Source organism: Chinchilla lanigera, unplaced genomic scaffold (assembly GCF_000276665.1).
Source record: "Chinchilla lanigera isolate Chin_1 unplaced genomic scaffold, ChiLan1.0 scaffold00018, whole genome shotgun sequence".
NCBI lineage: Eukaryota > Metazoa > Chordata > Mammalia > Rodentia > Chinchillidae > Chinchilla > Chinchilla lanigera.
Genome location: NW_004955419.1, coordinates 5,073,121 through 5,094,825, shown reverse-complemented (window position 1 = coordinate 5,094,825; position 21,705 = coordinate 5,073,121). Strand labels below are relative to the sequence as shown.

General features: G+C 36.2%; 1 protein-coding gene across 2 annotated transcripts in view; it reads right to left on the bottom strand.

Annotated features, from left to right (window-relative positions):
- Rc3h2 (ring finger and CCCH-type domains 2) overlaps positions 1–21,705 on the bottom strand; it is a 49,639-nt gene that overhangs the window by 9,101 nt on the left and 18,833 nt on the right. For both annotated transcript variants that reach the window (XM_005382519.2, XM_005382518.2), the window contains exons 6-11: positions 18,868–19,068; positions 17,670–17,802; positions 17,437–17,555; positions 15,489–15,601; positions 6,807–7,115; positions 2,242–2,456 (exon numbers count right to left, since the gene is read on the bottom strand). In XM_005382519.2, the coding sequence (XP_005382576.1) occupies positions 2,242–2,456; positions 6,807–7,115; positions 15,489–15,601; positions 17,437–17,555; positions 17,670–17,802; positions 18,868–19,068 (1,090 nt within the window). The remainder of the gene's footprint in view (positions 1–2,241; positions 2,457–6,806; positions 7,116–15,488; positions 15,602–17,436; positions 17,556–17,669; positions 17,803–18,867; positions 19,069–21,705) is intronic.

Here is a 21,705-nt window from a genome sequence, read left to right as displayed (position 1 = left end):
AAACCCAAAAAAAAGAAAAAAAAGAAAACAGCAGAAACACTATAGGACACATGAATGTCAAAGGATTTTTTTGACAAGACCTCCAAACCACAAGAAACAACAGCAAAAATAGATAACTGGGATTGCATCAAATTTAAAAGTGTCCACACAGCAAAGAAAACAATCAAGAATGCAGAGACAGCCTATAAAATGGGAGAAGAAAACAATTTATATATATATATGTGTGTGTGTGTATATATATATATATGTATCACAGAATATACATACAATATACTGTCCAATATATAACAGGGCAAACTACACATGAGGTTAATAGCTAGAATATGTATAAGGAACAAAATCTTTTTTTTTTTTTTTTTTTTTTTTAATACCAGTAATCGAACTCAAAACTTTGCTCTTTCCAGGTAGGTGCTTATGCCACTGAGCTATATTCCTGGCCCAAAGAACCAAATCTGAATAGTAACAAAACAATCCAATTAGAAATGTATGGAAGCTGAGCACGGTGGTGCGAGGCTGTAATCTCAGCTACTTAAGAGGCTAAGGCCTGAAGATCTCAAATTCAAGGCCAGTCTAGTGAAGTCAGTAAAAACCCTGTCTCAAAATTTAAAGACAAAAACCAAAGAGCTGGGGATGTAGTCTACTGGAAGGCTCTGGGTTCAAGTCCCACTGTTACAAAATTATATAAATGGGGGGCTGGGGATTTAGCTCAGCAGCAAAGCGCCTGCCTGGCAAGTGCAAGGTCGTGAGTTCGGTTCCCGGTACCGGAGAAAAACCAAACAAAAATAAAAATAAAAAAAATAAATGGATACACACTCAAAAGAAGGTACCCAAGCCAGGCATCATGACACATTCCTGTAATCTCAGCACTCTGGGAGGCTAAGGCAAAAAGATCACAGGTTTTAGGCCAGCCTGGGAAACTTAGCAGGAACTTGCCTCAAAATAAAAAATAAAAGGCTGGGGATATAGTTCATTGTGAAGACCCTGGATTCAATCCCCAGTAATGTTAAAAAAAAAAAAGACATACAAATATGTATATGAGAAAATGTTCAATATTATATTAATGAATCAAGAAAATACAAGGTAAAAGCCAAAATGAGATATCTCATTCCAGTAAGAATGATGGTTATTATCAAAATATTGAAGTGCTGATAAGGATATAGAAAAAAACAGTACAGAGGTTCCTTAAAGATAAAAACAGCACTACCATATGATCCAACAATCCCACCACTGGGTACATACCCAAAGGAAAAGAAATCAGTATGTGAAAGAACTCCCATTTAGGATACTGTAGATAATTATATACTTCATGTATTTCAAAAAGCTAGAAGAAAGGATTTTGAATGTTTTTCACCATAAAGAAATGACCAATGTTTGAAAAGATAGGTATGTTTAAACATTATATAGCATGTGTATCATAGGGTATCCCAATAATGTGTAAAACTGTAATGTTTTTTATTAGAGGGGAGGAAACAAAGGAAATAAAACCTAGTCAGGACACAAAAGGATGGCAGAATATGCCAGAATATACCACTTTGGCATAAGGATTATTTTGAGCTGAAGTTAAGTGAAAAAAAGCAGAAACAAGAAAAAGATCTCTATCTCTTCTCATTTCCCTAAATGCAGGATAAAATGTTTGTATATGTGTTTCCATTCCCTTTCTTAAAAGGAGGGACAGAAGCTAGTTAACATAGAACTTTAGATCCTTTTCAGCCGAGAGGGTACCACAGGAATCATACAAGCTTTATTGACTAGACTTTCCCATTTATTTAGTTTCTCACGGTTTGGCACCCTAGGAACTTAAAGTCCTTTTCCTTTTTTTTTTCCAGTACCGGGAATCAAACTCACGATGTCGCGCTTGCCAGGCAGGCGCTGTGCCACTGAGCTAAATCCCCAGCCCCTAAAGTCCTTTGCCTTTGTCTTGTCACTTTCCTATTTTTATTGTTCTTGTAAGATGATACACAATCTCATGTTCTAATCATCCCTTTGAGTTCTCTATCACTTTGTTCTCCCATGTATATGCACGAAACATATGTGAATAAAAAAACCTGGTATTTAAAACCACAGACTCTTAGGAAAAAGTTCATGATTTATATAGTCAAAGTGATTAACTTTTTAATGCAGACATTCTAGATATATATAAAAATGACTCCTGCATTTATCTAAGGGAAACAACATTAGCAGAAGAAAGCATTAGAAACTATAAAGTTTCTTTTTTTCTTAGAATTGCCTAAAATTACTTACCTGTCTGTGGGTACTGTGGGATTTCAAAGGGTAACTGAGTCCTTGGATCTTGAAAATACTGAATGTTTTCAGAATGCTGAGGATATACTGGTACTCTAGTTAGAAATGGGCTGGATTTTGGAGGCACAGAATTCAGCTCTGTTCCAACATTAGAAGGCCCAGCTGAGGTAGCAGCTATGTTACTTACAGGAGTCTTGGGTGGAGAACCAATTTTACTGGAAAAAAAATTTAACAAAGGCCAAAAGATAAATCACTACCTATGATGCTTCAGTTTTTCATAAAATTATATACTGAAACAATTAACAGGAAACAAGTTAGATATTTCCACTGTGACAATTAAGGCAAGGAATTTCACTGCCACCTTACATATGCTAATTCACAAGATCATAATAACAGATTTCATATTCTAGTAAGTGCAAGAGGAAATGAAAACAAATCCTAGGCACTAAAGTGATTCATCAGTCCCTTTGTACCCATTCTTTAAACAAAGAGTTTTCCTACAGGGAATTAAAAGAAATCATGCTCAATAAGTTCCAAAGATAAACAATATAGTCCACTAGTAGAATTATTTGGGACAAAGAAGACAGACATGGTGTTGGGGCTGGGGATTTAGCTCAGCGGCAAAGCGCCTGCCTGGCAAGTGCAAGGTCGTGAGTTCGGTTCCTGCTACCGGAGAAAAACCAAAAAAAAAAAAAAAAAAAAAAAACAAAAAAGAAAAAGACAGACATGGTGTTTTCTATTAAGAGTTACATTAACTGAAATGTACTCTAAGAAAAAAAATTTTTTTGATCTATTTTGTTAAACCTTATGTCTTTGGCACCCAAAACAGTTCGTGGCACACCACAGGCACTCAGTAAATACTTGTTGGACAAATAAAATAGTTCCTGGCACTCAGTAGGTACTTAGTAAATATCTAATGGGTGATTGAAATGGTAACTCATTAAACTGATTCAAAATATCCAAATCTTTTCCCTTTTTCCCCTCAAACACAGAATAATTCTCTTAGTTGAGTAACCAGTTAATTAAGGTTCCAGAGGACCTTACAACAGCTTTCTTACAGTCTTTTAAGAACTTGGGCAGAGCTTTAAATATGCATTAACTCAAAAAATGATTTTGTTAGTCAGGAATTTAACATATTATATCCTAACCAGATTAGAGTTTCTCTCAAACTAGAAAAGTCCCTTGAAAGCTAGAAATATAAACAACAATGTATATGCGCTGTCTTAAATTTAGTGCAGCGTATCAGTCTAGTAGCAAGTGTTTACTTCTACCTGTAATTATGTATTAAAATGAAAGAGAGCCAGGGATGTAGCTCAGCGGCACAGCGCCTGCGTGGCAAGCGCAAGGTCATGAGTTCGATTCCCAGTACAAAAAAAAAAAAAAAAAAAAGAAGAGATAACTAAAGAACTGTGGGTGACACAGGTATAAATGTCTTGGCTTAGAGTTTTAAAGATATTTTAGGTTTTTACTTATTCTTTCAGTAAGTTACAGGCAATAGGAAAATGACTAGGATATTCTAACAATGATGACTAACATTTATGGAGTTGTTACTGAATATATTCTAAGTATTATGCAAGTGTGTCACACAGATTATATGGTCCATCGAAAAATATTGTTATAAAATCTGGATTAGTTTACTGAAATGGCAAATTCTTAAACTTATCAGGAGAAAGGCATCTAAATTCATGATTGAGGAGGGTGTGGTGGTGCACACCTTTAGTCCTAGCACTCTGGGAGGCCGGGGCAGGAGGATTACAAGTTTTGAGACAAGTCTGGGCAATTTAGTAACTCAGCAAGACCCTGTATCAAAATTTTAAAGGGCTGAGGATATAGGCTTTCCTTCCAAGCAGTCCCCTTCATACTTCCATGATTTGCTTGTGCTTTCTTTATCCACAAAGGTTTTTTGACTTTGTTATGTACACTTGTGGAGGTACCCCAGTATCATCACTTTACCTCTAAGAACTCTTCTATAAAACCTCCCTGAAGAATTAGTTATTCCTTTTCCTATGTTCCAACAACATAACTCCATTACAGAACTTTTCAGAATGTATTATATGCTATCTGTTTACATGTTTACCTCCCAGACTACAATACACAACCCTTAAAAGGCAGAGAATGTATCTATTATACTTCCTTTTCACTAGCTACATCAGTTGTCCGGGTGTTTAGCACATATTATGTAATCAATGTGTGATTTATTTACTATTATTTTTCCTTCCAAGATCATTTTTTTAAAAAATAAGATACAAGGGCCGGAAGTATAGCTCAGTGGTAGATCATGTGCATTAATGCACAAAGCCTTGAGTTTGACTTTCAGCACGAAGAAAATAAAGTAAAATTGAGCTGTAATCTACCCTTCTGAGGTATACATTCACTGGTTTTTGATATTGTCACAAGATTTTTCAACAATCATCACTATTTGATTCTGAAATATTTTCATCATCCTCAAGAGAAATCTACATCTATTAACATTCACGTCCCATTCCATCACTAATGTACTTTTGCTATAAATTTGCCTATTTTGTACATTTCACATTAATGGAATCATGTATCTGGTCTTATATATCTATCCTCTTTTACTTAGCATATTTTCAAGATTCAACCATAAAGCATGTAGTAGTACATCACTTCCTTTTTAATAGCTGAACAATATTCCATTGTATAGATAAAAAATTATACTACCTTGCTAAAATTCATCCCTTAAACATATATAACATAAAGGGGCTGGGGATTTAGCTCAGAGGCAAAAGCGCCTGCCTGGCAAGCGCAAGGTCGTGAGTTCGGTTCCTGGTACCGGAGGAAAAAAAAAAAAAAAAACATATATAACATAAGGTCTTCTAATCTGGTGTCAATCTATCTATCTAATCTTATTTTAGTCTAGTCACTAACATAAGCCTTCAGTTCTAACAGGCCAGTCTCAATATTCTATATAATTACCAATGAACTTAATACGTATTATGCTATTTTCTGAAATTCTTTTCCCACATTCTCCCCAACAATATAAAAGATTTTCCATCCTTGACTCCAATTCTACCATACTTCATTTTGTATAAATGCCGTCTCCAAAACTCCAGCATCATAAATACCTTAAAGGTGGAGATATGTTGTCTCATGTACTTTCAACAGTGTCACATCAAAGTTTAGAATGAATACGTAACTTACATTTATTAACTGGACATTGCCTTTGATATATATGTTCTAAAATCTGTTTCAGAGAAGATAATACTAAACTGCAAGTAGGGCATATATTAGCATTATTACAAGAATTGAACAGCAGTCTACTGTGTACCTAGCATGATGCTTTTATCATAGCAGGCATATAATAGGTACTGACAGACCATTTGTGGGCAACAAAATTTGAACATGCTTTAACTAAGTTTTTAAATCTCCCCACGCCTGTAATCACAACTCTTGGGAGACCAAGGCAAGAGGACTGCAGAGAGTTTGAGGCCAGTCTAGGCTACATAGTAAGTTCAGTACCAGCCTAAAATGCACACTGAGACCTTATCTCCAAAAAAAAAAAAAAAAAAAAAGGTTTTAAGTCTCAAAATATACAAAATATGACATTTTAGAATTGGAAGTAACTTTCTAAATCATCTGAAAAATTTAAAACTTTAAGGGAACAGAATCTTTTATGAAATAAAATCTTAAGCTGATAACAAACAACAACAATGGTGGGAATAATAAGGCAAAAGTCAGACGTTTGAGTACTTACTAATTGGTAGGCCCTACTCAAAATACAAGGTAGCATTAACTCATTTAATTCTCACAACCAATATATGAAATGGGTTTGTTTATTTTTTAATGGGGCTGGAGAGGAGATCTAGGCCCTCACACATACAAAAGCACTTTACTACTTCATGTTTAGCCCATAAAGATATTCTAACTTTATGAATGAGGAAGAGAGATTAAGTAGCTGGCTTAAGGCCAAACAGCTAGGAAAAAGTGCACCATAGTTTAAGCCCAAAGAGTTTAGTTCCAAAGATTACCCTCTTCTCTTTGTCTTTTTGAGACAAGGTCTCACTATACAGTTCAGGGTGGCCTTGAGCTCACCTTTTAGCCCAGGTTGGTCTTGAACTTGCAAAGATCCTCCTGCCTCAGCCTTCCAAGTGCTGGGACTACAGGCATGCCTACCATGCCTCGCTTTCCTCTTAACTATGCATTATTATAGAGTATGCAGCGCAAATGTTCAGATTGAAATACGGCTAGAGGTTTAGTCTTTCACCTGCTCAGGTTTCTACTTAGTTTCTTTATGGTACCTCTAGGGAATCAATCCTGAAGTTCAAGGAAATAAGGTATGAAAAACCCAATTCTGGTCCAAACTCTACAGTGTACATTAGAGGAAAACAAAACTCAAGAGTTGAAGTGACATTCCAATTTTGCAGAGCTATTCAGTTGCAAATTAAAGTCTAGAACTCAAAATTTTTGGTATTTAGTGCTTTTCCTACTACTTGAAACATTCTGCATAAAAATTCAAGTGTTCTTTTTCAGGATTAAAAAAAAAAATACTCAGGCATTTCCAAAAAGGAAAAGAACAATATTAATCATTTTTACCTAATACCTACTTTTCAGTTACAGACTCTGCAGAGGGCCCACCAGCATTCTGACCGTTAGTGCCAACTTTCCCCACTTTCTTCACAGTTTCCAGAGCTCTTAATGTACTGTCAGTGCTACGTGGAATTAGCTGGGAAACACTGTTTTCTGAATTTGAAATTCCATTTGTACTTGGAACCATTTTCCCCGTTGTTTCAGTACTTCCTATGACAGAAATGACATTTCCGGCTGTGGTTGTGACAGCGTTGTTTACACCAACTTTATTTAGAAGAGGAAATGTTCTTACAGTTGCATTGATCTTTTTGTTCCTTAATCGATACCTGTTTAAAAACAATATATTGGTGAATATTGGTCTAAATCTTACTCTGAACCCCTCCCAAAAAATGGAAAAGTATTTTTAAAAAAGGAAACAGCCTTGAAAAGTTCCTTCAACTAAAAATCGAACACATTCTACATCAAATACTACTGTGTGACTAATGTTACATGAAGACATATATACCATTCATGTACGTATATACATGTATATACAGGCACATAATACAGTCAACTAAGTACACATGTATGCAAAGCAGCTTTTTGACAGAGTGGGAAAACAATGTTGGAAAATTTTGTAGTGGACTATAAAATGAAGAGAAAAGGTACGTAAGAGCTGAAAACATTTTCTACTGTTAATAAACTGTTAAAGCATGGTATGATTTTAAAGATTTTAAAAACTCAAAATTCATTCTAAACATTACACCAAAATGTAGAAATTTTGTATTACATTTCTCAGATTACTTTAAGCCTAAGGTAAAAATTGCTTGGATTAAACACTTTTCTGAAGCAGGCATAGTGGTGCACTCCTGTAATCCTTGCACTCCCAAGGCTGAGGCAGGAGGATTGCCCTAAGCTCAAGGCCAAACTGGGCTACACAGTGAATTCAAGGCCAGCCTCAACTGCATACTGAAACCCTGTCTCAAAAAAAAAAACAAACAAAAGATTTTTCTGAAACTAAGTTCTGAGTTTTATTTATGGTGATAGGACATAATACTCTAATATAGGAAACAATCCAATCTTAAATTTCATTTAAGAAAATCTGTTTCTACTTGTAGATTAATGTAGTCTTATTCTTAGTCCTTATTTCCTATAACGTCCCCTCCAATATTTTTAAGTGGGGAAAAAATAAGTTACATAAGCAGAAAGAAGTCTACATACATATGAAGTCATGATTATACCTAAATTAATGTGATATTTAATGCTAATAGAGTTAGCGATAAGGAATGTTTTCAGAATAGGTTCCCTTTCGGACCTTCAGTATCTATAAACAGCTTCATTATTCACCCACACACAAAAGATGAAGCTCAATAAAAGACAAGCACTCTCAGATTAGAATGGTAAAGGTAGAATAAGAGAACATGGAGCTTAAAATTAAAAAAACAAAAATCCTGGTGATGGCCTAAATATTATCTTGTAGACACTGAGCGAATGATTACTTCTTGAAGGAGGAAGGGCATGAACAGTCCTGTATTTCAGAAACACAATTGGTGACCTGAAAGGACCAGGTCCAGGGATCACTGTGCTTTCTTTAACATGTGAACACCTACTCTTCATTCTTGTCTTCAAAGTTCTTATACAAAATGCCCACTTACTTCTTGCTTTTCACCTCCAAACAACAAATTTCAGACATTCTTTCTTTGACCTTTTTTTTTTTTGAGACAGGGTTTTGCTATGCAGTTCAGGCTGGTCTTGAACTTACAGTGATCCTCTTGCCTCAGTCTCCCTAGTGCTGGGATAACAGGAATCACCACCACACCCAGCTCCGATATTCTTAAAACTGGTGAAACAAGCAAAGTTTTGTACATAAGTCTCTTTAAAAGAGAGGAATTGGGGGGGCGTGGTGCCACATGCCTGTAATGCCAGCACTCCGGCTGAAGCAAGAGGACTGCCAGAATTGGAGGTCAGGCTAGGCTAAACAGTTGAGTTCAAGGCCAGCCTGAACTAGATAGCAAGACCCTGTCTCAAAAACAAAAGAAGAGAGGAATTAAGAGTAAGTGAAACCTTAACCAAGTGAGGCAAAGTGAGTGAGAGGAGGGGATATACACGCATGTCTTGGAATCTGAGCAACTATAGGCTTGGACTTATAAACTGAACCCCAGACTTGTTTTCCTTTTTTTTTTTTTTTTTTTTGAGAGGGTCTTACTATGTAGTTCAGGCTGTCATTAGACTATGTAGCTCAGGCTGGCCTTGGACTCACAGCTATCTTCCTGCCTCAGTCTCCTGAATGCTAGGACTACAGGCTTGCACCACCATGCCTGGCCTCCTTATTTTTTCTTTTTTAAAATCATCCATAAGCTCTCTCAAGTACTTCTTTACCCATTTTAAAATCCATTATCCACCATTAATCCCTCCCTTGTAAATACCTTTAACTCAATGGTCTCATGAGTCCTGTATTAACTTGGTAAAACCCTAATCAAAATACTGCACTTATTCTGTGCCTTTCCCAAATAGCTACATGTTGGTGGAGAAAATTATTTTAAATGGCCAAACCATTCATTAACATAATTCTTTACTAAGTTTACTTTTCCACCTCTAACATTCTTTTCCCCTCCATTCTCTAAAGTCCCTCCACAGCCTGTGATATTGTCTATCACTTAACCAAGAAGACAGATGAAACTAGAAAAGAATTCTCTAACACCAATTCCACTAACCTTCTCTAATCTTGCTACAAAAAAGGACAGAGAACTCCAGTTTCTAATAAAGCCAATCTCTCTACTTGGCGCCCATGTCTCAAGCCTAGATGCCTCAAGACTTCTAAAGACTTCAGTCCTGTACTTATCTTTCTCTCACGTATCATTACTTCATTCAGGTGTCTGTTATTTCTTCCTAATTATTATTTTTTCTTACCTTGTATCCACTTTTTCTTCTTTGCACCAATCGGTACTAGGTATTATACTTCATACTTATGTGTTTTATGCTGGTCTCCTCTACTTCAGTGTCAGTCCAGTGACGTCAGAGATTTTGCCCTTGTTATGCACCTTTCTATATTTAGCATATGATATGGGGTCTTCTGGACATTAGGTGCTTAATGGAGTGAGCTTTAAACTTCATATAGCTAAGAGAACTACTGATTTTCTGTCCCAAAACACTTTCCATCTCAATAAAAGACACTACTTTGTTATGCAGGCTTCAAACCTTGGTTCCTTGAACCCTCTTTTCTTTATATTAAATCTGTCCATTGTGTCAGCTCTATTTCCAAAATGAATCCCAAATGTAACTATTTTCCATTGCTACATATTTCCATTGCTACAGTTCTGTGACCATGTTACCAAACCCACCACCTCTCCACTCACACAGGCACCACAGTGTCATTTCTTTATGTTGGTCCTGCAATACTGGGGATTGAAATGAGGGACACTCTACCACTGAGAGACATTTCCAGCTCATTCTTCCTTTTATTGGAGGTACTGTGGATTGAATACAGGGCCTTCACACTGAGCTACATCTCCAGCCCTGTTCTTATTTTGAGGCAGGGTCTCACTAAGTCACTAACAGCCCAGGTGGGCTCGAACTCAAGATCCTTCTACCTCTGCCTTCCAAGTACTAGGATTACAGACATGTACCACTGCACCTGGCTCCACAGTGACATTTCTAAGACAAGTTAAAACTTCATTATTCCATTTGAATAAGCCGTATAATTACTTCCATTTGCCACCAAACTAATATCCAAATTTCTTGCTGTAGCCCACCAAACTAATGAAATGATTTATTTACATGTTTACTGTTCCTTTTTCTCCACTAAAAGTCCTTCAAATAGCACTCAGCACATGATAATCTTTTATAAATATTTGTGGGGTTGGCTGATCCAGGCTTTTGACACTTCTCAGAATACAGGAATTCATAGAAGCAGAATTCCAACATTCATTCTAAAAAGAGATTGTTGAGCATCTATATTTTGTTTGGTCAGAGGGGACAGAAGAAAAAGTAAGCAGGGATAAAATTAAGTTATCTAAGTAAAAACATTTGTTGACCTTTTAGTTTTTATGTAAAATAAAGAAATCCTAATTTCAAAAATCTGTGAGGCAGTAACATGTATTTTAAATCAAGTTGATATAATGACAGCAACTCCTCTAATCCTTCAAATGACCCCTATTTGTTTGTTTCTTCTAACAGCAACAGAAAAGTGTGAAACTGGTTGGAAATAAGAAACAAAAACTAGATTATATGCTTTTTACACACCAATATATTGAGATTACACAATAGATATTTGGTAGGTACAAGAAATATAAAGCTGAGTAACCCATGGATTAATGAAGTCCAGTGAAAAAACACACACATAAATAAAACAATTGCAACAGGGCAATTTTAGGGGCTGGGAATTTAGCTCAGCGGCACAGCGCCTGCCTGGCAAGTGCAAGGTCATGAGTTCGATTCCCAGTACAGGAAAAAAAAACAAAAAAACAAAGCAATAGGGCAATTTTACAACTATTAGTTATAATTGCTATGTATAGAGTGTTCCTCTGGTTTGAATGTGTTCGTGTGTTGGAAACTTACTTCCCAATACAACAGTGTTGAGAGGCAGGATGTTTACAAGATGACAATAATGGGTTAATGCCATTATCTCAGGAGTGGGTTCCTGATAAATGGATGAGTTAAACCCCTTTTCTCTCCCTCTTTTTCCCTCTCCATCCCTGCACATTGATTCTTTTTGTTCTCCCACATTCTACCATAGGTTCATCCAGGAAAAAAGGTCTTCAACAGATGTGGACTTTTAATCTTGGACTTCTCACTCTCCAGAACTGTGAGTCAAGTACATTTTTTTTTTTACCATATCCAGTCTGTGAAATTCTATTATAACACCATGAAAAGAACTAAGACAAGTTCTACAGTAGTGCTCTGAAGGAGAAAATAAACACTTTGAGGGCAAATGAGGGGAGTGTGCTGAGGGAAAATATCTTTCTACATAGAGAAAAGAGAGAAAAGCACGTAAGAGAAGAAAACAGCTCTATAAGAGGAAAGAAGAAAAAAATCCACATAGTACCACGTCAACAGTGATTAAATGGATGTACCTTAGACAATTATTTAAAAGAGTAATACTAGAAAGCAAGGTTTAGACCAGATTTGTGCTGTAATGAGAAAACAACTAAGAATGTAAAGCCATACTGATTAGGTAAGTATTTTGGAAAAAAAAATTTTTATTCAAAATGCCAAAGACAGGTTAATACACAGGGAAATATCAAGTAAAGTCAGTAAAGTAATAAAATAAATTAGATTAACATGTGAAACACTAAAACTGGTACTAGACATAAAATCTGATCAATTATTTTAGCTACTATTATTATTATTATTATTACTATCACAATTCTGAGAAAAGATAGTATAGTTCAGAACCAACTCCTGGACACAAGAGTAAAAGACATAGGAAAGGTATAATAGATTTGCAGCTGGGGCACCAGTTGATGATGAAATGGCAATGAAACCACAGAGTTTCCACTCTGACATGTTTTACTCTAAATACTTCCAAGCAAGGGCCTCTCAAAAGCTGTATTTTGGATAAAAATCTCAATTTCAGGTATAGACTAGGTGAATATATCTCCTATAATTTCAGAAATTATCTTTCTGCATAGAGAGTAAGATGGGTATAAATGACATTTTTCTGAGGATTCCTGAAGCCTTTCTAGGTTCTTTAGGAGAAAAAAAAAAAAATCAAGAAGAGAAACATGCTGGGCGTGGTGGCACATGCCTGTAATCCCAGCCACGCAGGAGGCTGAGGCAGGAGGATCGTTGCAAGTTCAAGACCAGCCTGGGCTACAAAGTGAGCTCAAGGCCAGCCAGAACTGCACAGCGAGACCCTGTCTCAAAAAGAGGGAAAAAAAAAAAAAAAGAAGAGAAACATGTTGCTGTCCTTTTTTACCACAGGCATAGATCTTCTCTATAGAACTACTGCTATTATAGAACTCATTATATGCAGGACTGAACGTTAGCAATGGAAAAAGAAGACAATAAGTAAGTCAGACATAGTCCACGGAGCATACACTTAAGCAAGAAGACAAATATCAAGAAAAAGATCAGGGGTTGAGTAACCATGGCATGTGGACCAAAGTTACTTGTTTTTGTAAATAAACTTTATATCAGTGTGCATTTTACACATTTCGTGTGGCTTTTTTGTTTAATATGGACTTGAATTTTTGCAATGAAACTATGGCACACAAAGTCAATACTATTTAATACTTAGATTTTCTAGAAAAAAATGTGTCAACTTCTATTGATTTTTTTTTTTTTTGTCTTTTTGAGACAGGGTCTCACTATGTAGTTCAAGCTGGCTCTGAGCTCACTTTGTAGCCCTGGCTGGTCTCAAATCTGCAACAATCCTCCCACCTCAGCCTCCCAAGTGCTGGGATTATAGGCGTGTGCCACCAGGCCTGGCAAATAAAATCACCAAATACAGCAAAGTTTTGTTTTGATTTTGGGGGTGTTTTTTTGGTACCGGTAACTGAACTCAGGACCTTGCGCTTGCCAGGCAGGCACTTTTGCCACTGAGCTATATCCCCAGCTGTCAACTTCTAAAATAGGCCACTAACTAATTATAAATGTGATATATGTGACAAAGAAGAAAGAACCTGGTTGTATGAAGTGAGGAACAGATCCTCTTCAAAAAAGTGAAGGATGGACAGACTAAAAGCAGAGCCCACAGGTAAGGCTAGAAGGAACAGCATTACATGAAAGACCTGAAGGAGCATGGTGTCATACAAGAACTGACAGAAAATCAGTGTGGCTTGAGCATAAAGCAGAATTAGGGAGTGTCGTGACATGAGATTAGAAAGATAGCCCAGGTCAAAAAATGCAGTGTCTTATGTGCATAACCCAGATTTTTTTTTTTTTTAATTTTAGTTTAGTTTATTAGTACATGTGTGTAGTATATAATGTTTACATTCTTTGGGTGGAGCTGGTACATGTACATAACACATCACATCACAATTCCTTTTGCTTTTTTTTTTTTTTGGTTTTTCTTCCAGTACCGGGAACCGAACTCACGACCTTGCGCTTGCCAGGCAGGCGTTTTTTGCCGCTGAGCTAAATCCCCAGCCCCACAATTCCTTTTTCACTCCCTAACCCTCCTCTCCCTCCATCTCTTGATCCCTTTTCCCTTTAAAGAACGTCTATCTCCCTACTTCCTATTATCTTATTATTTTGCTCTTTATTTTTACTACAGTTTTCTCAGATAAAAGAAATCATGTGATATTTAAGCTTGTGTGTCTAAACTTTCTGATCCCAAAATGTATCCATTTTCTTACAAACCTCTCTAGTTTATCTTACTTTATGGCAGAACAGGACTTCACTGTGTATAAATACATTTTTTTAACCCACTCATCTTATTGATGGGCAGATAGGCCATTTCCAAGATTTAACTATTATGAACTATGCTGCTATAAGTGCAGATATGCATATATCACTGTAATATGATGTCTTCAACTCTTTTGGGAAGATCCCTAGATGGGAGTAGCTGCGACAAATGGAATTCCTAGTTTCAATTTTTTAAGGAATCTCCATACTGATTTCCATAGTGGTTGTACTAGCTTACATTCCCATCAACAGTGTAAGAGTTTCTTTTTTCCTTGCAGCCTCTCCAATATGTTATTATTTGATTTCGTGACAATGGTCATTCTTTCCACAACCCAAATTTTCTATCTTCAACCTTAGGGTAATAAGAAACTATCAAATACACACAATACAAAAAGCCGGGTGTGGTGGCACACACCTATAACCCCAGCACTTGGGAGGCTGAGGCAGGAGGATCATTGTGAGTTCAACCAGCCTGCGCTACAAAGTAAGCTCAAGGTCAGCCTAAACTGCATAGCAAGACCCTGTCTCAAAAAGACAAAAAAAAGAAAAAGAAAAAAAAAAGAAAATATCAAAGACAGATGCATAGGAGTAACATGGGTAGAGCTATACTATTAAAATACTGCTGTTGTGTGGCAAATAATGGGAGAGGAGGTGGGTAACAGATGTTAAGTGAGACTAGTTAGGAGGCAATAATGGATGACTGTAAGGATACAACGACGAAAGTTAAAAGACACGTCAGAAACTGAATTGGCAGAACTTAGTAAATGATCAAGTAAGGAAAGCTGAAGGAAAAATAGTTGACAACAAAGTCTCTCATAAAATGGTATAGACACGGTGGGCAGGGTACACAGAGAAAGAGCAGGATGGAAGAATGGGGGTTATGAAGGAGAAAATTAGCTCATTTTGACTATAAAGTGTCAAAAAGCAAGATGAAGATATTCACTAAGAATTAAAACACATGAGGGGCTGGGGATTTAGCTCAGCGGCAAAGCGCCTGCCTGGCAAGCGCAAGGTTGTGAGTTCGGTTCCTGGTAACAGAGAAAAACCAAAAAAAAAAAATAAAATTAAAATGCATGAAAAAAAATAAGAATTAAAACACATGACAATTGTTCAACAGGTAGAAGAACCATGGATTCCAGCTATAAAATGGTCTCAACGTAAAATCCCTGGATAAGGTCTTAAATCACTTATCATATTAATCTTACACCCAGATTGATTTTCTAATGGTTTCAAAAGAAAAGATTATTTTCACAATCTAAAGAATCTAAAATATAAACTTACTTGTATTTTTGAGATATCACAGACTCACAATTGTATATGACAGTCTCATAATAACCAAAAATCAAACATGTAAGAAAATTCTTAAAACTTACTTTTCAAGCTCTTCCTGAGAATGGGCAAAGGTACAATTTGTTCCTCGTGGACACCCCCCTTGCTGTCGCAAATCTCGGCACATGCTAGTCTTGTATTTGCTGTTTGGCTGAGGCTATAAAAAGGAAAACATTCAATATATGTGGAGAAAAGATTTCAATTATTATTCACTCTTGAGACTTAGAGCTTAATGATTATATCTGCAATTCTTTTTCACATTAGATAAGTAATTCTCATTCTGAAACAACTACCATTCTATCGTTTTCTGTTATATGTCATTGAGCATAACTCTGAGATGACATTTTACATTCTTTCTGGAGATTATGTGAAACTGGCTCAAACTTCACGTCTATTTATTTGTCAAGCAACACAATGCCCAAGAAAAGAAAAGCTAAGAAAGGAAGATTTTCTTACTAACTTATTGCTATCTTAAAATTGTTTTACCAAAAAAGAATTTTCTAAACTAGATTTTTAAAAGCCGTAAGTGGCCACGCCCATAATCCCAGCACTTAGGAGGCTGATACAGGAGAGTTGCCACATGTTCAAGGCCAGCCTGGGCTACACAGTGAGCTCAAGTCCAGCCTGAACTACACAGCAAGACCCTGTCTCAAAACGAAAAAAAAAAAAGCCATACGCTTTGTTCACTTAAACTTTCTCAGGAATGGTAAAATAAATTCACCTAAAAGTGAAAAATTACTAATTCATTAGTTAACTTGGAGATATAACTCAACTATTAAGCTTCAGATGTTTAATTCCCACAAATAGATAAAACATAAAAAAATCATAACTGCCATAATTCACATCAAAATCTAAGATATTCTTATTTATGTGACTCTAGCAAGATGAAAACATCATTTAATTCATATATGAGTATTATAATGTCTAATGGATAGAAGAGTGAAAAAGATAATAGACTCCAGCAGATTTACTCCTAGCTGTCGCTGACAGCATAATCTTTGATGTTCTTTAACCTCTTTAAACTGCAACTTGTGAATACCAACTACCTTGCAGATAGCTATGAGGATTAGAAATAATTTATGTTAAGTACTATACATAGGAACTAACCCACAATAATTTAATAAATGAAAGTTATTATTACAATGAAGGATTTATTAACTTCTTATGAAGAATGAAAATATCTTAAAAATTCAAATTCTATACATTTTACAAAATGAAATTTATTTGGGACATAATAAAAAAGGGAAAAAAGTGACAATTTCCCACAGAAGAACTGCACAGTAGCCGGGCATGGTGGCACACACGTGTAATCCCAGCACTTGGGAGGCTGAGGCAGGAGGATCATTGAGAGTTCAAGGCCAGTCTGGGCTACAAAGTGAGCTCAAGGTCTAACTGAACTGCATAGTGAGACTGTCTCAAAAAGACAAAAAAAAAAAAAAAGAACTGGACAAAATATTTGGAAGGAATCTACTTTAAAATTTAATGTATAGCTGGGCATGGTGGTGCATGCCTGTAATCCCAGCACTCAGGAAGCTGAGGCAGGAGGATCACTGTTGAGTTCAAGATCAGCTTTGTCTACAAAGTGAGCTCAAGGCCAGCCTGAACTGCATAGCAAGACCCTGTCTCAAAGAAACAAAAACAAACAAACAAACAAAACAGTAAAACTTATTTAACTCATATCCAAGATATCCTCTAAACTTTGCTATACTGTGAAATGCTTATCAGTTAGCTATACTAAAAACTGTGTTTCTTTCAAAAAAATAGAGAAAATAAAAACTTCTGAGAAGCCTAGGGACGTAGCTCAGTGGAAAAGTGCAAGGCCTTGATTTCAAAATCCTTAGCATCACACAAAACCAAAGCAATGCAAAGCAAACCAACCTTCTGAGAGAAAAAAGTCACATAAAGACTCTATTAATCAAATGGGTTACTAAGATGTACAGGGTGAAACTATTAAGAGATCACAGTAGTCAGAAGTGGAATAAATGTACCTACCTGAGGTGTCTCATGGCCTTTTCTACTATAATTTTGTATGAAGTCCACAAGGCCATGAACCACTGTTTTAACAGCTACCATTGCATTCTCTAGCTGCTCCCAAGTCGGTGAAACAGCATCTAAAATAAATGTCAAGGGGACAGAGTAAAGGAAAAAGGCGTTAGCAGTAATTTTTTGTGGTACTTACCTCAAAGGCAGATAAAGTACAAGCATGTGAGCAATTCCCTACATACCTGGATTAGGGTCTATGTTTGCAAGAAGCTCTAAATGAGGCCTCAGTCTATTTAAGTTAGCTGGGTCACCTGTTCGTTGCAAAACAATTGTCAATTCCTGGACACTCTTTGCAAATGATTCTGGAGACTGCAGCTAACAAACAGAAAAGAAAATTTTTTTACTCTGGTTCTTATGAAACACATATATTCAAATGCTTTCAAAAGACCAGCTATGTAATAGGTTTTCAAGTGTCTTCAGATTCCACAGAAGGAATATCAATGATGAACTAAATTTTCACCTCAGAATCTGCCCTATGAAATTCATCATTAGACACTTAGAAAACATTTATAAAATGTATTTATTCTCTGATAAACTTGAGACTTTGTAAGCCTAACTGCTTTTATGGTAATATATTTGATTCTCTCATATCCCTTAATTTTGAAAGTGAACAAGTAATAATAATAATAAAAAAGAAACCTGTAATCTCAGACTTTGGGAGGTGGAGGAAGGAAGACTGTTGCAAGTTTGAGGCTAACCTGGGCTACACAGTGAGTTCAAAGCTAGCCTGAACTACATAGGAAGGCCCTGTCTCAAAAAAATAAATAGATGATAGACAGACAGACAGGTCAGGCATGGTGATGTACGCCTGTAATCCCAGGCTGACTTGAGAGGCTGAGGCAGGAAAATCACTGTGAGTTCAAGGTCAGCCTAAACTACTCAGTGAGTTCAAGACTAGCCTGAACTACATATCAAGCTCCTGTCTCCAAAAAAAAAAAAAAAAAGTTAATTTGAAATAGTCTCATATTTAAAAACATGGAAATCTCGAACTGTTTGTCTCCTTAGTTCTTTAAAATACAGTCATTGACTTACAATAGTTTGATTTAGGATTTTTTTTTTAATCCTTACAATGGTGGAAAACATTCAGTAGAAACAGTATTTGAGAGTTTTAATTTGATTTTTTTTGCCAGACTAGGATATGCAGTATGATACTCTTAAAATGCTGGGCACAGACACTAAGCTGTAGCTCTTATGTGGATCATGAGGGTAAACGATCAATACACTATGGTGTACAATGTTGCTGAGTGATAATGTTTGGTAGGTTAAACGTATTAAATGCATTTTCAATATAGATGAGTTTTCCAGAATTTAGGTAGAGGAGCACCTGCATTCCAATACTTTTCAAAGGGTATAAAATCAGTTATCTCTAATTTCACAAACCTTATCAATGATAGACTGCATGTGTGATTTATGAGCCAAGTCACCATATAAGAGTGAAGACCACTGCTCAGGTGAAATACGGAGTCCTGCTTCCATAGCAATATGAACAATTTGGGCATCATGTTCTCTGCGTAGTGCCTCATAACTCCGAAATTCCTCCTTTAGCTGCATCAGGGAAGAGTCTTCATCCCTTTTGGTAACCTAAAAAATTAAAAATGAAAAAAAAGAGAAAGAAAACTCCTCAGAATTGAGTTACTCTTTTTCTCCTAAGCCAATTCATTTACTTTTTGGGGAGGAACACAGGGATACAAACATAATGCCTAAACCACAAATTCTCTTTGGAACAAAACACAACTTACATAAATACACAGTCCTTGTCATCAATGAGTTCAGCAGTTGGCGAGGAAGAGATTAGTAAACAGAAAATTATAGTAACAATGCAACTGTAAGACTCTATGGCAACAAAGAGGAAAGGCAATTATATCTGACTGGCAAGGAAAAGAAAGATTTCAAAAAAGGCTTCTCCTAGCTGAAGACTACCTGAACTATATTAACATGAACTACAGTAAGGAACAGAATTCTAAAAAGAGTAGCAAGTTGTAAAATAAAAACATGAGCGAGGAGAAGACAGTTAAAGGGTAAGATATAAGCCAGATAAGAGTCCTTCTGTCTTATATTATGTATTACTGTAAGAAATATTCTGATAAGAATGAAAAGCAACTGAGGACTTTTAAGCAGAGGAATGATATAATCAGATTTACATTTCAATAAACACTTTGGTAGAAGCAGAGGCTTGATAAAGACAGGTAAACAAGAACTCCAGTCAATATGGATGGGGGTATAGTACATGGTACAGTGCTTGCCTCACAGGAGAAAAGCCCTAGGTTTTATCTCTAGCATTACCAAAAAAAAAAAAAAAAAAAAAAAATTCAATCAATGGGTAGACATATACATTAGCACTACCACATGATAATTAAGAATTTTCTGCCACAACAGAAATTATCACTAAGGGATTTGAACAACTTTAAACTCTACTTGGCTTAAATGATTTAAAAGTATAAATTCAAAAGTTATACAAGTTATTCCACAGTCATATAAACTGAACTAGTGAAGTTATTAAATAATCCAAATATGCAAGTATATGGATGTGTAATTTCCACAAATAAATGATACACATTATTTCCTGAACCACTAAAATTTGGTAATGACTAGCAATCACCAAAATTTTGTTATGATTTAGAACACATAAGACTAGTCCAGATTCTGAAATTTAGACTATACAAATCAAGTGAACTATTCAAAACTTAGTTTTCCTCACTGGTAAAGGAAAATAACAACAGACTACTTCACTGCTTGTTTTTGTTGTTGTTGCTGGCATATCAGACAACAGTACTATGCCTCCGAGAACAAAGTAACCATTTGAGAATTATAGTACACAATTCACCTTGAGAATTCATAAATACATTAGAGAAGTTTGGGACACTCAAAAATTTGATCAATAAAATCATAGGTATTTAAGAAAGAATAGAAGCTAGGTGTCATAGTGCATGCCTACAATTTCAGCAGTCCGGGAGGCTGAGGCAGGAGTATCGCAAGTTAGAACCCAGTCTGGGCAACATGATGACTTAACAAGGCATATCTTAAAATGTAAAAAGGTTGAGGATAAAAGCTCAGTATGAACACACTAGGTTCAATCCCTAGTATTGGGAAAAAAGGACAGGGAGAGCAGAGTATGAGTAATCATCTATATTTTACCATAACCTACTTAAAAGGACACAAAAAACAAAAAATAAATATTAATCTAAATAGTAGAAAAAGGGGTTGGGGATTTAGCTCAGCAGCAATGCGCCTGCCTGACAAGCACAAGGTTGTGAGTTTGATTCCCAGTACTGGAAAAAAACCAAAATAAATAAGTAAATAAATAAATAGTAGAAAAAACAAACCCACTTAGGTATGTAGTAGCACTCAGCACCCAATACGGCACAGAGTAACCCCCCAGCAGCATAACTACTGAAGCAGTGAAGGACATAGATGGATAACAACAAAGCCTAGATGTATTAATGAACGCATATGCATCAAAACTGTCAGTGAAGCTTTGAAAAGATACAAACTTAGGCCCAGTGCATCAGAATCTCCAAAGGTAACCATAAAGTATATATAAACATTCAAGTCCCACTTCAGATGAGCTCAGTCAGAATCTCTACAGTATCAGGACTGTGCATTTTTAAAAGCTCCATAGATGATTCTGATATGTATCTTCAGTTGAGAACTACTGCACTGAACATATGAATCACTACTTTCCCTTGTTCTGCTTCCATACTTAGGTTTGATATGCTTTACAGAACAATATCTGTGATAATCCAAAGCATTTAAGAATTGCACTTCTCAGGGGACAGGGGTGTAGCTCAGGAACAGAGCACTTGCCTAACAAGTATCTCTGGTTCCAGGGATAGGAATCATATTTCTCATTATGAATTAGTAAAACCTGTAATTTCATTACAAATTAATAAAACTGATAACCTTTATGTAATCTTGGTTAGAGTGATCTTGATCTGAAACAAAAAAATCTACGGTATGGGTTAGTCAGCTTTCTGTTGCTGGGACACAATACCTGACACCTGAAATTTAAAGGAAGAGAGATTTAATTTAGCTCAGTGTCAGGGGATTCAGTTCATGATCAACAACCTCAAAGAAAGAATCATCATAGCAGAAAGGTGTGGTAGACCAAAGATGCTTAGCTGGAGCAGGAGAGGGCAACACTGCCAAAAAAGGAAGGAGCAAGGGACCAGATATAGTATCCAAGGTCACACTTCTATGATCCAACCATACACACCCAGA